Consider the following 14,814-nt stretch of genomic DNA (forward strand, 5'->3'; position numbering starts at 1 on the left):
ATGAAAAAGTAAATATTGGAGACAAATTTTGAAAAAAAAAAAGTTATAGAATGTGGAATTGAGACTTTGAGTGAGAATATAGAAATATAAAGAGTGAATGATACGTGGAAGGAAAAAAGAGAGGAGAACAATATCAAATTGACAATATTGTTCTTAAATATTTTATTTTGTTTTGAATTATATGATATTTAAAGTAAAAATAAAATGGTATTTTCGACTTTTCAACTATTCTACAAATGTGAAAGTTGTTATAAAATCGTACTTTTGTTTAAATAATAGTATAGATGTATCATAAAATTTTCCTGTATATATAACAAAAATGTACATATATATATATATACACGCATATATATATATATATATAAACGTTTTGTTGGTGTTGGTCACTTTCTCAATTGCCTCCCACACGACCATCTTGGTCGTTCCCTATTCTTTTCTGTCCTTCCCCTCTTTCTTTCTTTTTTTTTTAACACACTTCTGTTTGACAATAATATATTTATATATATGTATATAAAGAAGAGATAAATAGACTAAATCTTCTCAATCCCCAAGTGGAGTAGATGCATAGTGGGGGTCACAAACTCTCTTGGACACTGCACTCATATTAGGGCAAAATAATTTAGGTCCCCACCCCGTACGTATTCAGAAATTAAGATTTAAAGACTTTTATATATTTTATGATCAACGATGGTCATGCGATCATTGTGTCTTCTGTAATTATACGACATCACCAGGCAGTCAATGAATGAGTGTGCATATGATCGCCCAGGATGATGATGGTTAATGCTTGAACAAGTTATTGGATTGGAGCCAATTGTATATATATAGAGTTGCATTTTTTTCTCTTTTTTTAAAATTTTTAAGGGGATATATGTATAAATAGTTGCATGTTAAAATAAATTATGCTTGTTCGTCCTATGATTTCTTTTCACATCTATCAGTTATGTTCCCTCAATTATTGTGGGAGGGGCCGAGCATCTATCCGCGGTTGCAGGGCAGCTTTTGCCATTCTAGGAAAAGCTATCCCATGCCATTATATATATATATATATATTACCATGAGAACCTAACATCGAAATCCAACCTTCATTAGAACAAGTTTAGATTCTTGCCAAATAGAAATTGCTCACAGATTTTCTTTTTTTCCTTTTTTTTTAACTCTATCGAGCATTATATATTCTTCTTGCGCAATAAATCACGGGCACGCGAATGTGCACTTGCCTGTCTCATTAGGAGAGGATTAGTTTGTTGAGAAAGTAGATTGTAAATTCAATGGGTTTATATGTTCAGTAATTACTTGGTGAAGTTCACGTATTTAGTAGACGGAATTGAAATTTTAATATATATATATATATATATGTACGTATCTAAATAGTCAATTGTGTTTGATGGAAGATTACAGCTAAGCGGTGTTGCATTGAAGGGGCACAAGTGGTTATTTGTGTCAATGTTCATTTAACCAATGCATTGCATTGGTTATGGTTAATACGTGACTGAAAGTTTAATTAATTAATTAATTAAAAAGTTTCTTCATGAGACACGACCTAAATAAAAGACATGTTTTTTTCCCCGATTGTGCCTATTTGAAAACAAATAAATAGAGGCTCTGGTGACCAAAGTCAATTGACCAATTAATTAACAACAATTCCAGAATATTGAGTGAGCTGGCTCCATTTAGTTTTTGAATAGTAATATAACTCTACCCAACTCAATTATATTATTTCCCAAATTCAATAATATAATCATTACAGTTTTGTTTTTTATGCCATTAAATAATAATTTATAACTGTTTTATAATTAATTTTTTAATAATAAATTCATCATATACTTTCGAATATATTTACATATATAATCTTACACATTAATATATTTGTCAATACTTATAATTATTGCACAAAATCAAGTTGAGTTGGATTATAATCCAACTTGAAAACCAAACGCAAGCTAGGGTATTTTACGAGTTTGCTAAATCGTAGAACACAAAAAAAATTTCGTTGTATCCTCGAAGAGATTCGCTGAAACCCTTTACCAACTTTGTGTGGGGGCGAATAACTATTTCGGAAAGCGTTGACTTGTGCCTCGAAGCAATTATTTAACATCGAAGATCGTGTCTATCATTTTCTTTGGCTCCGAGTTCATGATCGACATCACCTTTTTCGACCATCTCTGAAGTTCATCTTCCCCGACCTCGAGGTTGGTTTCGTCTTCGTCTCCGAACCATCCTTCCCAAAGTACAAATCCCCAACAGTTTCGGTCAATATGCAAGCGAATAAGACCCTCACAGCCACATCAGACCAAAGAAACACGAAGAAGATAGCAGAAGAGGAGCTTAGCCTATGTGACTCAACAAGAGGTAGAAGTATATATACATATGAACAAGTTCGTTTATCACATGCTTGTTTTTTAATTATGACCAATCTGGGCTCAGCTCGTTCCCCAAAATATACATCGCTTGGCTGCATTCCTAGCTAGCTAGCTAGCTAGCTAATTAACAAATTAGATTCGATGAATGTAAATTGACCTATGTATATATATGTACGATGATAATTAATTACAATGAAGTTTTGTAGATTTGCAGGTATATAATAATGTGCTATATCATAGGGGAAAGCTTATATATTAATTCTCTTGCTTTGTGAAGAAAAGGGAGAGAAGAGAATGTCAAGTACCAAGACTGCAAAGAGAAGCACGCCTGCCCGATCCATATGTTTTTTTCTTTTTTTAGTTCAAAGGCACACACATAATGTATATATATATATATATATATATATATAATATGTTTCTGCGCAATATTCTATCTAGACACGTATAAGCGTGCCGTAGCTAGCTAGCTGAGACACACGCACATATATACATAGTTGAATTCAAATATTCAAAAGTAATACATATAATATGATCCTTCCTCTGGAAAGGTTTTGAGCAATTTGCAGGTGGAGGCAAGATCAGTTGGGAAACCATTTGCCTCCCAAAAGCTGAGGGAGGTCTTGGTATCAAGGACTTAACTCTGTGGAACAAGGTGTGCGTGTTGAAGAACTTATGGTCTCTCCTTATAAATTCGAGCTCTCTCTGGGTGGCTTGGGCAAACAAATACTTAACAAAAGGCCGTAGTCTTTGGTCTTTACGGATGCCTGGAGACTGCTCATGGAATTGGAGGAAATTAATGCAGATCAAAGCTCTCATGTTCCCTTATATTAGATACAAGGTTGGTTCAGGCAAAACTGTGTCTTTTTGGTACGATACCTGGCTACCTGTTGGCCCGTTGATCAAATATTGTTACAGAAGACTTTAGTGCTTCCCCTCACTCAGGGAGCATGCAACAGTTAGTGCAGTTCTGGTGGAAGGGCAATGGCACTGGCCGAGGAGTTCGAACCCACAAGCTACTTGTATTTGGGATTTGGCCACAGCTCTCGAATCTTCAAACCAGGACAGAGTCTTATGGACCCCTCACAAATCTGGGCAATTCTCTATTGCAAATGCCTGGCAGTGTCTTAGATCGAGAGGCCCTAAAGTGGAATGGGGAAGTGCAATATGGTTTGATGGACATTTTCCTCGCTCTTCTTTTATTAGCTGGCTCAGTGTTCATAATAAACTAGCTACTAAAGACCGGCTATCAAAATGGGGGATTTAGCTTGCGTCAACTGAGTGCGAATTTTGCAGTATGCAGAGGGAGACTCGTGATCTTCTCTTTTTTGAATGTCTTGTTACCCAAGGAATTTGGAAAAGTTTGCTAGCTCGAATCGGTTTGCACCGAACTACGATGAGTTGGAATACGGAAATCAACTGGATTGCTTCCCTTCGAGGGAAGAAGCTTGATGTTATTTGCTTCAAGCTTCTTTTGACTCACTACATATACTGTACATGGCGAGAGAGGAATGTCAGAATTTACCAAAAGCATATCTCTCCTCCAGCGGCAATAGTTCAGAAAGTCTTTGCAGATGTGAAAGCGAAACTGAGTGTTTACCCCCGTCTCTCACAAAAAATTGTAAATGCTACGTTAGTCGGTCACATGTTTAACTCTTCTGATTTTGGTCACAACTAATTAGTTTCCCTTTTGGGGTAGAGTTTGGGGCTTAGTCTTTCATGTTGTACTAGGTTAATGGCCTCAGATGTAATCACTTTGATTAATGAAATTCGCCATTCATAAAAAAAAATACATATAAAAGTCTTATGGAAAGTTGCCAAAACCTCACTATTACCGCGATTTGCATAAAATCTACCTACCACATATGCTTACTCCAGTGATAAAAATTACAACTCCTCTTACAAGTTATGAACCACATTGCGAAATTCTCGATCCCAGCATCTCTTAATAACTTCTATTCGTGGAGCAAAGACTAATCGGGAAGAATTTCTTGATTGCCTCTTGAGGGGAGATGGAGAATGAGCCCATTTGCATATATATTCATATGAGATTTGCTTAATTTGGCAAAGAGGGAAGGAAACATAAATAGAGAGGGCGCCTAAAGCTAAGCTAAGGCTAAAGCCCAGAGCCAAAGGGTTTAACTTCAATTCAATAGATTAGATTAGACTGCAAAAGGCTCAAAGAAACCCCCTTTTTCTTTTTTCTACATGTAACATTCTCTCTTTTCAATTTCGCCGCAAAAAGATTCTGATTCTTTTTTCTCTTGCGAGAAAGCAAAGCCTCCCTACCTATACATCACATATATATGATATATATATCTATCTTTTGTAGTATGCATAAGTATGCATATAGGCTTTCTCAGAATCTCATCTGAGCCCTATAAAGTGGCCCAATTTGGACCTAAATCTACACAAAATCATTAAAAAGCCTAAAACAATATCAATTAATTATGTTCCCCATCATGTGATTATGCTTCTTTTTTTGTTTTTTGTTTTTTGTTTTTTTTTTATATTGAAAGCCTTCTTTTCTTTTTCCCTTTTTTCGTTTTTCTTTTCTTGTAAATAGTAAAAATATTAATGTACTATCCGTAAGCAATTGCAGCATGCATATTATCTTAGGGCCAGGGGATTATGGACTGGCCCATACAATGAACGTGCTCGTGGGCTAGTGATCAGGCCCAGTGAACTCAGGATGGATGGAACAGCAACTTATGATCCTTGTATGCAATCAACAGTTGAAAATGGAAGATAATACATCCACGGCAAGACTTGGAAGAGAATTGATAACCCGCACACTCGTCTCACGAGGCCGTTACCGTGATTGATCCGATGAAAATTAACATAACATTACAGCACGATCCTCCGTAGTTGGGTTTTTTTTTTTTTTTTCAGTAGCTCTGTGCAGTTAGTCTTCAAATACAGGTGATCTCAAGAGTAGGTGCCGGTGCCTCCGATCCAGCTCAACCCGGGCATTTTTCTAAGTCCTGCATCCGTCATCTCGTCTCTCAGCTCATTCACATTGCTCCACCTTCCATCCCGGGCGTATACCTTTGATAGCATGACCCTGTACGCGCCCTTCTCTGCACCTGTCTCGAAGAGCTTCCGAGCTGCAACCTCTGCCATCTCTGAGTTTCCTTGGACCTCACAGCAAGACAATAGTGCACCCCAGATTCCAGGATCTACTGGTCCAGGCGACGAATCAATCAACTGGTACGCCTCTTCGAACTCTCCGGCCATTCCGAGAAGCTTCACCAAGTATACATAGTGCTCGACCTTGGGGCGGACATGGAACTCATCTTCCATTCTTGTGAAGAGCTCTCTACCATCATTCAGTAGACCAGAATGGCAGCAGGCACATAGGAGGGCCGAGAAAGTACAACTGTCGGGTTCTAGTCCGGCATTAAGCATCTCATCAAACATTCTGAATGATTCAGAAGCTAGCCCGTAAAGCCCGAGACCTTGAATTATTGTGTTGTAGGAGACAGCGTTTTTTTTGGGCATGTTCTCGAAGATACGCCTTGCCGAGCCCAACAAGCCACACTTCGCATACATGTCGATGAGGGCAGAGGAGATCATCACATCCGATTCCAGCCCACACCGAAGAACAGATCCATGTAACTCAATCCCCATTCCTATATTTGCTGATTGGGCTGCTGCAGCTAATACGCTCGCAATCAGAATTGGATCAACCTTCCTACCCTTGATCGTGCCCATCATTTTCCTGAAGAAGTAACTCGCCTTTTCGTATTCGCCACATTGACAATATCCCGTTATGAGAGCTGACCACGAAACCAAATCAAGATTGATCAGACCTGCGAAAACTTTTTGAGCCGAGTCCATGCACTTGAATCTTGCATACATGTTCACAAGGCAGCTTCCCACGTGAGGATTCGATTCGAAACTGCTTTTCAAACAGAAACCATGTACTCCTTCCCCAGTACGAATTGAATCAGGACCTGCCAGACCCGAAATCAACCCAACCAGAGTATAACCATCGGGACTTTCCCCCAGCCTTTGCATTTCCACAAACATCTTCAAGCTGCATACTGACAAACCACAACAACTATAGCCCGAAATCATCGAGTTCCACATCACCAAGTCAGGCTCAGATATCACACTGAAAGCACGTCCTGCTTCCTCCACAAGTCCCAGCTTCGAATAAGCCATTACCAGTGCACTGTTACATGTTGGGTCCATCCCCAGCCCTGAAACTATAACTCCTCCATGGAAAAGCCGTAATCTGTTGACATCGCTGCTCTCGCAACAAGCACGTATAACACAAGCATAGGAAAAGCTATCGGGCCTTGTCTCGCCTCGAAGCATACCACTGAACATGGAAAATGCTTCATTGAACCTCCGTGCCCGTGCATAGGCACGGATTATAGAGTTCCAGAGGAAGACACTTTTGTGGTGACATCCATCGAACACCTTGCACACATAGTCAAAGTCGCCACTCATGCCATAGAAACGAACGATTTTTGTGGCGTAAAACGGATCGTCGGAGAGGCGCAATTTCAAGATCAAAGCGTGCAGCTGCTTGGTTCTCAAGAGGGTCTGCTGGAACTTCGAGAGCTCGGACAGAAGCAAGCGAAAACGGAGGAACATATCGACTTGAGAAAAGGGAACGAACGCCAAAAATCTGCTCGACTCGAGAATATATTGATGAATAAACAATAGTGCAAGTCTCTCTGAGGAATTAACACGAACACCTCAACTGTAACAACTCATTTAGAAGCTAAAAGGGCGTCCACATATCGACGTAGCCCCGCAAAGCTCGGGGCAGTGCCTCCTTCCATGATTCTCGGTTCGGGAGATCGCCCGTGAGAGCAATCGAGCTATCCTCCTTCCGGTAACCCAGAGACAAGAGCAGAACTTTCCCGCCGAAAACCTTCTTCATTGCCTTCAATGTCTCCTCCATCGCCATCTTCCCCTCCCGTCCCGAGTCCTCTGCTTCCACACAGCTTCCTCCCACATTCACCATCACCCTCCCATCTCTCCTCAAGCACTTCTTCAGCTTCTTCCAAGTATTCGGATCCTGGAGCTCCGGGATCACGCTCCCCTTTGAGAACAGGTCGACCAATATCCCCGAGAACCCGTCCTTCACGCCCGCTTGGAGCGCGTCTCCGATGTGGATAAATAGTCTATCTGAGTAATCCTTCTCAAGCTTTGAGAGGTTGAAGAACTCTCTCCCCACGGAAATCACCAATGGGTCGAGCTCCCAACCGTGGACCACCAATTCCGGGTACAGCTCGAGCAGCAGCTTCGTGGCGGACCCTGCCCCGAACCCCAGTAGGCCCACCGGCCCGGGGGGCAGGATAGGCGGCAGAGTGGCAAACACGTCAAAGTAAGTCCCTGTCAGGGACTTGAAGAGGAAGGAGATGCTGTGGATGTTCCCGGGCCCATCGAGGAGAAGCAGCCTTGACCCAGCGAAAGGGTGGTCCGCCTTCCGGGAGACCTCGAGCACACGAATGTAGTTGCACCGGGACTTGAACTTCGCAAGGATCTTGACATCCTCGGGAGGGATACCATCACCGTGGGTGTCGGGTTTCGATCTCAAGGGATCGAGACGGGGCAGTTCCGAACAATGGGAGGAGGTGGGAATCGAGTTCCGAGATTTCGAGAAGGGGAAATGGAGGGAAATTTGGTTATGGTGAGAGATTAACGGTCTAATATGGTTGAGGGCGAATGACATCTCTCTATCTCTGTCTCACTGAGACTCTCGGCGCATTCTGAGAGCGAACTTTGAACCAACAAAAACAAACCGAAAGATAAGGAAATTCCATGGGCCTGTTCGGTCATCAATAGCCCAAAACATCATGTTGCTGGCCAAAATCGATGCCCGAGCGAGGATTAGATTATGGATGTCCCCTTGTCTCACCCACCGAAAATAAAAATATCCCAACTCATCAAGCTTCACGAAACAAAAACGTCCATGAAGAAACATAATATATGTATGACATGTCGACGATACAGAGTCTGTTCTATTGTTGACTGAACTACACAGATTTCACCTTCAGCGGGACACTCCTAGAGAAGCTCTAATAAAATATACGCCTTCGAGAAAGACAAGCCGTTGCGTCGAAACAGTAATCTCATGCTAAGGGACTTCTCGTGCAAAATGGATATAGATAAGGCTTAGAATCTTATACGAAGCCAATATCTATCACAAGGGATGCTCGTCCATTTTTGCATCTTCTTCTTTATCTGTAACTGGGACATCCCTGTATTGGAGAAGAACAATCATGTCAACGTTCCGCGCGGAGAGGGGTGCACTGAATATGATCGGCAGAATAAAAACCAGGGAGAGATCTAAAAAGGACATTAGTCTATTGCACTACGTTACTATGTGCCTAACTAGTTTTGCCCAGTGATCCGACTAGTACTCTTAACACGTGCAGAACCAGTTTAGCCGTTTCAAGTTTTCTGTTTCCAGAAGAATGAAAGTGATGCGGCACTCTCATGCTGGGTGCCCCATTTTCCTTTTTCTCCCAGGCTCTCTCTGATTGACGTGGCTAATACTATCGCTGGATAAGATGCCTGATAATTTCCTAAATTTGAACTCTTGGGATTTGCTGTCTAGTTTCAGTTTAAGTTGCAAAAACACGGGAACTACCAGAAGGAAACCTGGTGCCCATGATGGTTGGTAAGCAAATTTATGGGGAAGTATCACAGGAGCTATGTAATGCAACAACTTCAGGCAGCCGGTTATGTGAAAAGAGATGAGAAACACCAAACCTCGTCTCAATGTTTTCAACTTTCAGAGCGTCAGTTTCCATTGATCTATGTCGACTCTTATCCTCTTGCTCAGACTCAGAGTCATAGCCTTCACCGTCCCAAATGCGTTGCTTTGGTCTTTCATCCATATCTTCCTCTTCCTGCACTCGAGTAACTTGCGCTAATGAGCGAAACTAGACCACAGATTGAAAATTAATTGCAGGAACTTATACTTCTTGCAAAACCAACCTCCTCTGGGATTTGCATGGTGGCTGGTGTTGTCTGGAACGGAACACTGGGAGCACAGGGTATTCTTGAGAGTTGTTCTAATAACATGCTCCTGCACAACATTTTATGAGAACGCAAAGAGCACACATCTAGGAGTGGAACGAATAAGGATTGCAGAGGTAACATTGGAACAACAGTAAACAACGGTGAAAACTGAATCATGTCCATCCATGAGGATCTCAGTTAATAATTCATATCATGGATGGCTCGTCTTCTCTTTACAAGTATCCAATAGACACGTAGAAAGAGTTTCTATATCAAACTTCAACCACCCGCAGCACCTCCTTATTCCACACAACGCATGCTGAGCTAGCAGAAGACCTCTGGACACAGTAAATGAAAATGAACCAAGGTTTTCCCTTCTATCCATTCCTTTCCTTACCATACGAGTTCCATTGCAACTGATCTACTTAACAAACTTTATAAGACACTAAAAGTTCAAATAATATTTGTAAAACAAGTCAAAGAATGGTAAATAGATCACCTGATTCTCTCCAAATCTTTCGGTGCATTGAGGTTTTCCATGCTGCAAGGGTCAATATGAAGAGTGTAATCGGGACCAAAGTACTCGTAGTATTCATTGTAAGGCAAATTATTATCGGGTTCAACACCAACTGCAACAGCTGTCTGCACAAAGAAAATACTTCTAGAGGACAGTATACCAGGAGACATCTCAAAATTAGTATGCTTAAAAAGAAAGGAAGGGCAACCTCGTAACACCAACAACGCGCGACATTCCTCATAGTGTAGCCTCCCCCTCCCAATACCATCAGGGGGACATCAAAGGATCTCAGAAACCGAAGGCAATCGGCATGACCTCTCACGGACAGATTAAAGCACCCCAAGCGGTCACCCGACAAGGAATCAGCCCCACACTGTAGAACGACTGCATCAGGTTGATATACTTCCATAACTTTCTGAATGATGGGTCTGAATATTCCCTGGAAACTCTCATCGTCTATTCCATCATTCAGCGGGACATTCAAGGCATAGTTCTTCCCTGAACCAGCTCCAATGTCTTTAATGTGCCCGCTTCCAGGGAAGAAGTCCCCGAACTTGTGGAAGGAAACTGTCATGACTCGATCAGTGGTATAAAATGCCTCCTCTACTCCGTCCCCGTGGTGAACATCGATGTCCACATAAAGAACCCGCTGCGAATTCACAAGGAGCAGCATATAACAAGCTATCAATGTGCAGAAGCATGCATCGGAACAGACTATTCTCACTTTTACCCGACTAGTTCATGAACCAGCGTGAAAATCGAACATCTACCAAATCAATCAAGCACCGAAGTACTTCAGATTCATTAAACAAAGAAGAGACTTACTCTATGGACCTTGAGCAGCTCCAATATGCCAAGGACAATGTCATTCACGTAGCAGAACCCGGAAGCCTCAGACTTCTTGGCGTGATGGAGACCGCCAGCCCAATTCAGGGCAATATCAGCGTCTCCACGGTTCAGCTTAACAGCTGCGCCGATAGAGCCGCCTGTGGAGGCCTGACAGAACCCGAAAAGACCGTCAAAGACGGGGCAGTCCTCGCCGACATTGAAGCGCTTGAGCTGGCGGGAGAAGGCGAGGTCGGCGATGGTTTCGGGGGTGACGGATGAGAGGAAGTCGACGTAGTCAGGGGAGTGGAAGAGGCGGATGTCGGAGGGTGCGGCGGGGAAGGGGCGGCAGATTTCCATGCGGCGGTGGAGGCTGTAGTGGACGATGAGGTTGTGGGCCATCCTGATGCGGTGGGGCTTCATCGGGTGGCCCTGGCCGTAGTAGTAGTCCCCGATGGTAGGCTCGTAGAAGTAGCTCACCCGCCGCCTCCTAGCGTCCGGACCCACCGACGGCAGCGAAGCCCCACTGCCCGCCATCCCGTCCGCCATCTCAACTGACTGATGCTGTCCCTCTCTGTCGGAGAGATAGAAATTTTGGGGAAGAAGAGAGTCAAACGGGGCGGAGCAATGTGGAAGACAGGCTTCCTCTCTCTTCAAGCTCATGGTTCTGTATTGAAAATAAATGCTCCCGGTGTAGGGAGGACCCAACTGTGAGTGCCCGGCTGTTATCTTTAGGGTGTACGCTGCGCCCGGGGTAGCTAATCTTTGCAGGCTGGAGGGCGAACCAGACGAGGTCCATTGGAGGCCCAAATTATAACATTCAAATCCGCCAGTTGGGGCCCATACTTAGCAATGCCTCGGCTTATCTAACGGCTTGCACTGTGGGCTGGGCTGATTAATTCTCGGTTAGGCCAAAGTGGGCTTTAGGGTTTCGCACAACCGGCTTCGAGTCTATTAGTACTCAGTTGTGTATTCTCGTACTATTCATGTGAAACTAATGTGATTACATATCTACTGCCTTCGCGCTCGGACACCGCTAGGAGATGAAATCTCGGACCCGGTCTTCGGATTAACTGATGAGTAAGGTGAAGATTAAGAAGATTTGACGTGCACAACCTTTATGCTCTTTAGGCGTTCAGATTTAGAATCTCGAAATTTATTATCATGGTAAACTGTAATGCGTACATATGATATATGCTGCAAGTTTCGAACCGAGAAAATGAGAATATGCATGATGTGAGAGAAAGTTGAAAATTACACACACTAATCAAGCTGAGGGCTAGATGTGGACCTGAGATTCTTCTAGGGAGACATCGATTATTAGGGTTTATCATGGGGGTGTCAAATCATGTTTTCTTGAACATCATATGTATTGGGAGACATTGGAACCATTTCGTCGGCTTTTATGATCATCCATCTCTCTCTTTTTTACCTCCAATCAGTCGAGAAAAAACCCGCGGGAGGCCTTTTCTTCTCAAGGCACACTCGATCTAATTGCGACTCTTGACTTGAAAGGCTTTAATCATATAAGATGGATTTTATTTTGGGTAAATTTCAACGATACCCCTTATAATTTGTGAAATGACCAGCGACATTCCTCCTTTCAAAAATTAGCCACACCACCCCTCATTTCACTGACCTAGCACGAAGAGAACATTCATTTGATCGCGTGAATTCCACGACACGGAACAAAAACCTACCCGTTATCTAATTCCTTTATCTGAATCAAATTTGAGGGAAAAAAACAGTAGAAATCAGCGAAAAGATAGGTGGTTTGTGACTAATTTCGAAAGAAGGAGGTGTCGTTGGTCATTGTACAAACTATAAGAGATATCGTCGAAATTTACCCTTTTATTTTTAATGAGATGCCACCGAATATATTCAACTTATTGTCTGAGAGATTATTTCTGATTTCGGTGTCTGTGTTTGCCTGATCACGATATCCTTTGAGTGCCTCTTGAGTCTCTGTGCATTATAGGTAAACTTTGTTCACATAGAACAAATTTATCAATTACATTACACGTGGTGATTTAATCATAATAAATTAATTAATTGTAATTGATGTGCATGGACTATGTGCATCAATAAATTCGTTGGGTCCATAAATATTACAAAGCCATTGGAATCTTTTTCCAGAGACCCTTTACCTAATTATTATTTAAACCAAAATAAGGGGAGGGTGGGTTAATTAGAGATCAAACTACCTACCTAATGACCTAAAACTCAAGTTAACCCCTTAGTTTAAGGCAATTATGTAGGTTTTGTTTGTTCGAGTATATCAAATCATTTGAGGGTAGAGAGATCAATAAAGAATGAGAATTCAGATGAAATCAATTATTGAATGAACACTGTCCGGTCAGGAAACTTCTTGTCAACTATAACCAAATTAGCATAAAGGGGTTTGCTCACTTTAATTATTAGTTTCTTCCTCTAGCCTAGCGAGAGCCTGGAGTCTAAATAAAGTAAAAAGTCCAATTCTAAATTTATCTTCTAATAATAACTTATAGAAAAAATATATTAAAAAATGCTCCTTTCATTATCATGGTAATATAACAAATATTATGACTTTTCCTTGGTAGCTACTAGCTAGATTCCTTATTATTTTTCGAAGATATATAAATTCAACTTCCGTGCTTATATATAGTGTGATCAAAACTTTTTTTTTTTTTGGCTCCGGACCTGATAAGGTTTAGTACTACGGGGCCATCCGCACAACCATGGGCGATGGATGCTCTAGAAATTGCCTTGGAGACAAGAAAAATGTGAGCTAGGACCCAATAAAGTGCCATCATTTTGATAGGAAGGAAGAAAGGTGAGAGGAGAAAAATTGAAATGGGGCCGGACGGGAGAAGAAGAATAAGAAGAAGAAGTGGCTCTGGGGTCACTATCATTTAGTGATCATCTTCTCTTGAAAATGAAGATTTAATTAATTTGCTGTTAGAATGATAAATTCACAATATTGAAAATTGGTTCTTATACCTTTATCCTTTAAAATGCACGAGAGATTCGCTTGGGAAGATTGTTGATTTTCATTGACAAACACGTGAGAAAATCTATGTGGCAGTTTATGTGGCCATTTTAAGTGATTATTTGTCATAGAGTCGGAGCAATCTGCGGATTGGCTCAAAGTAATCTCAACCTGTTAGATGATTAAAATATCGATCGGTAAGCGATCTTGTATTCATTAATGCATTGTAATAGCAAGGGACAATAAAATTTAATTATTAATTCCCTCCTTCTCCTTGTGATTGGCATGCATGAGTGATATTTCTATCCCCTTTATCTTGTCACTTCGGTCACAAGGACAAGAAAAAGAGAGGACACATACAAGACATAAAGGACTTCGCTTATTTCAACATGAATAATATATATATACACACAATTTTTATTTTTTCATTAGACATCATCAATTATATATCATCGTCAACGCCTCCCAAAGTAACTTTAGGATCTCCCGACAACATATTTATATATATTGACGAACATAACATACATAAATAAATATAAATATACATATACATATATACATGATGCGGAAAAAATCTTCGGGTTACTTCATTCGACTTCGATCGTTGTCCCATACCTTCAAGAAAAGCTCTCGAGTGGTTGCCCGAGAGCCCTCTCCGACGCTCAAGTCAAATACGTGGAGTGGGGTAAAGAGAGTGTGCGTAAGGAGATTGTATATTGAGAATCCCTTAAATTGTATAAGGAGTTTCGTATTTATAGAGCATCGGGCCCCCAAGGTGAGCCCGGGCAAGGGGCTAAGGCTCGATCCCCCAAGCCCTTCGATCCTCAAAGGGTCGAGGGCCCCGACGTGAGCCCATAGGGTCAATCCCATCGACCCCGTCTTGTGAGTTTGTAAGCTTATCGTGTTTGCAGAGCACTTGAGGTCATATACCACTTCTAGACTTGGGGTCGCGCTTATCCGTTTGATTAACGTTTATAAATTATTATTGATCTTAACTATCACCATTCAGAGGGACAGGTCGTGGGGTTCGACATCCTGAATGACGGGGGAGGGGTTGTATCCCCATGCCATTGAAGGGAGTATGAGTCGAACTCGCTGACCTATGGGTTATGGGTCTTGGAAGTGATTCAATGTGGCATCATTTAATACCTTATCGA

The 14,814-nt window shown here is 41.7% G+C and overlaps 3 protein-coding genes across 3 annotated transcripts; all 3 read right to left on the reverse strand.

Moving 5' to 3' along the window:
* Positions 1–4,943: 4,943 nt before the first annotated feature.
* Positions 4,944–7,002, reverse strand: LOC116186961 (putative pentatricopeptide repeat-containing protein At1g64310). The gene has a single exon (XM_031515523.1). It carries the CDS (start codon positions 6,963–6,965, stop codon positions 5,289–5,291), a length of 1,677 nt encoding a protein of 558 aa, XP_031371383.1. The 5' UTR covers positions 6,966–7,002; the 3' UTR covers positions 4,944–5,288.
* LOC116186964 lies at positions 6,999–8,119 on the reverse strand. Its single transcript, XM_031515526.1, has one exon. The coding sequence runs from the start codon at positions 8,050–8,052 to the stop codon at positions 7,096–7,098; it is 957 nt and encodes a 318-aa protein (XP_031371386.1). The 5' UTR covers positions 8,053–8,119; the 3' UTR covers positions 6,999–7,095.
* A 147-nt stretch (positions 8,120–8,266) lies between these two features.
* LOC116186962 (histone deacetylase 6) lies at positions 8,267–11,318 on the reverse strand. The gene is made up of 6 exons (XM_031515524.1): positions 10,690–11,318; positions 10,073–10,513; positions 9,847–9,989; positions 9,324–9,414; positions 9,096–9,235; positions 8,267–8,581 (listed from the first exon to the last, which is right to left on the reverse strand). Exons 1-6 carry the CDS (start codon positions 11,236–11,238, stop codon positions 8,524–8,526), a joined length of 1,422 nt encoding a protein of 473 aa, XP_031371384.1. The 5' UTR covers positions 11,239–11,318; the 3' UTR covers positions 8,267–8,523.
* Positions 11,319–14,814: the final 3,496 nt, after the last annotated feature.

Source organism: Punica granatum, chromosome 8, assembly GCF_007655135.1.
Source record: "Punica granatum isolate Tunisia-2019 chromosome 8, ASM765513v2, whole genome shotgun sequence".
Taxonomy (NCBI): Eukaryota; Viridiplantae; Streptophyta; class Magnoliopsida; order Myrtales; family Lythraceae; genus Punica; species Punica granatum.

Excerpts from the sequence above, each read along its gene's own strand:
- LOC116186961 (XM_031515523.1), bottom strand. The coding sequence starts at position 6,965 with ATGTTCCTCCGTTTTCGCTTGCTTCTGTCCGAGCTCTCGAAGTTCCAG.
- LOC116186964 (XM_031515526.1), bottom strand. The coding sequence starts at position 8,052 with ATGTCATTCGCCCTCAACCATATTAGACCGTTAATCTCTCACCATAAC.
- LOC116186962 (XM_031515524.1), bottom strand. The coding sequence starts at position 11,238 with ATGGCGGACGGGATGGCGGGCAGTGGGGCTTCGCTGCCGTCGGTGGGT. Across the intron at positions 9,990-10,072 it reads CGCGTTGTTGGTGTTACGAG|ACAGCTGTTGCAGTTGGTGT; the intron begins GTTGCCCTTCCT and ends TTCTTTGTGCAG. Across the intron at positions 9,415-9,846 it reads AAAGATTTGGAGAGAATCAG|GAGCATGTTATTAGAACAAC; the intron begins GTGATCTATTTA and ends AATGTTGTGCAG.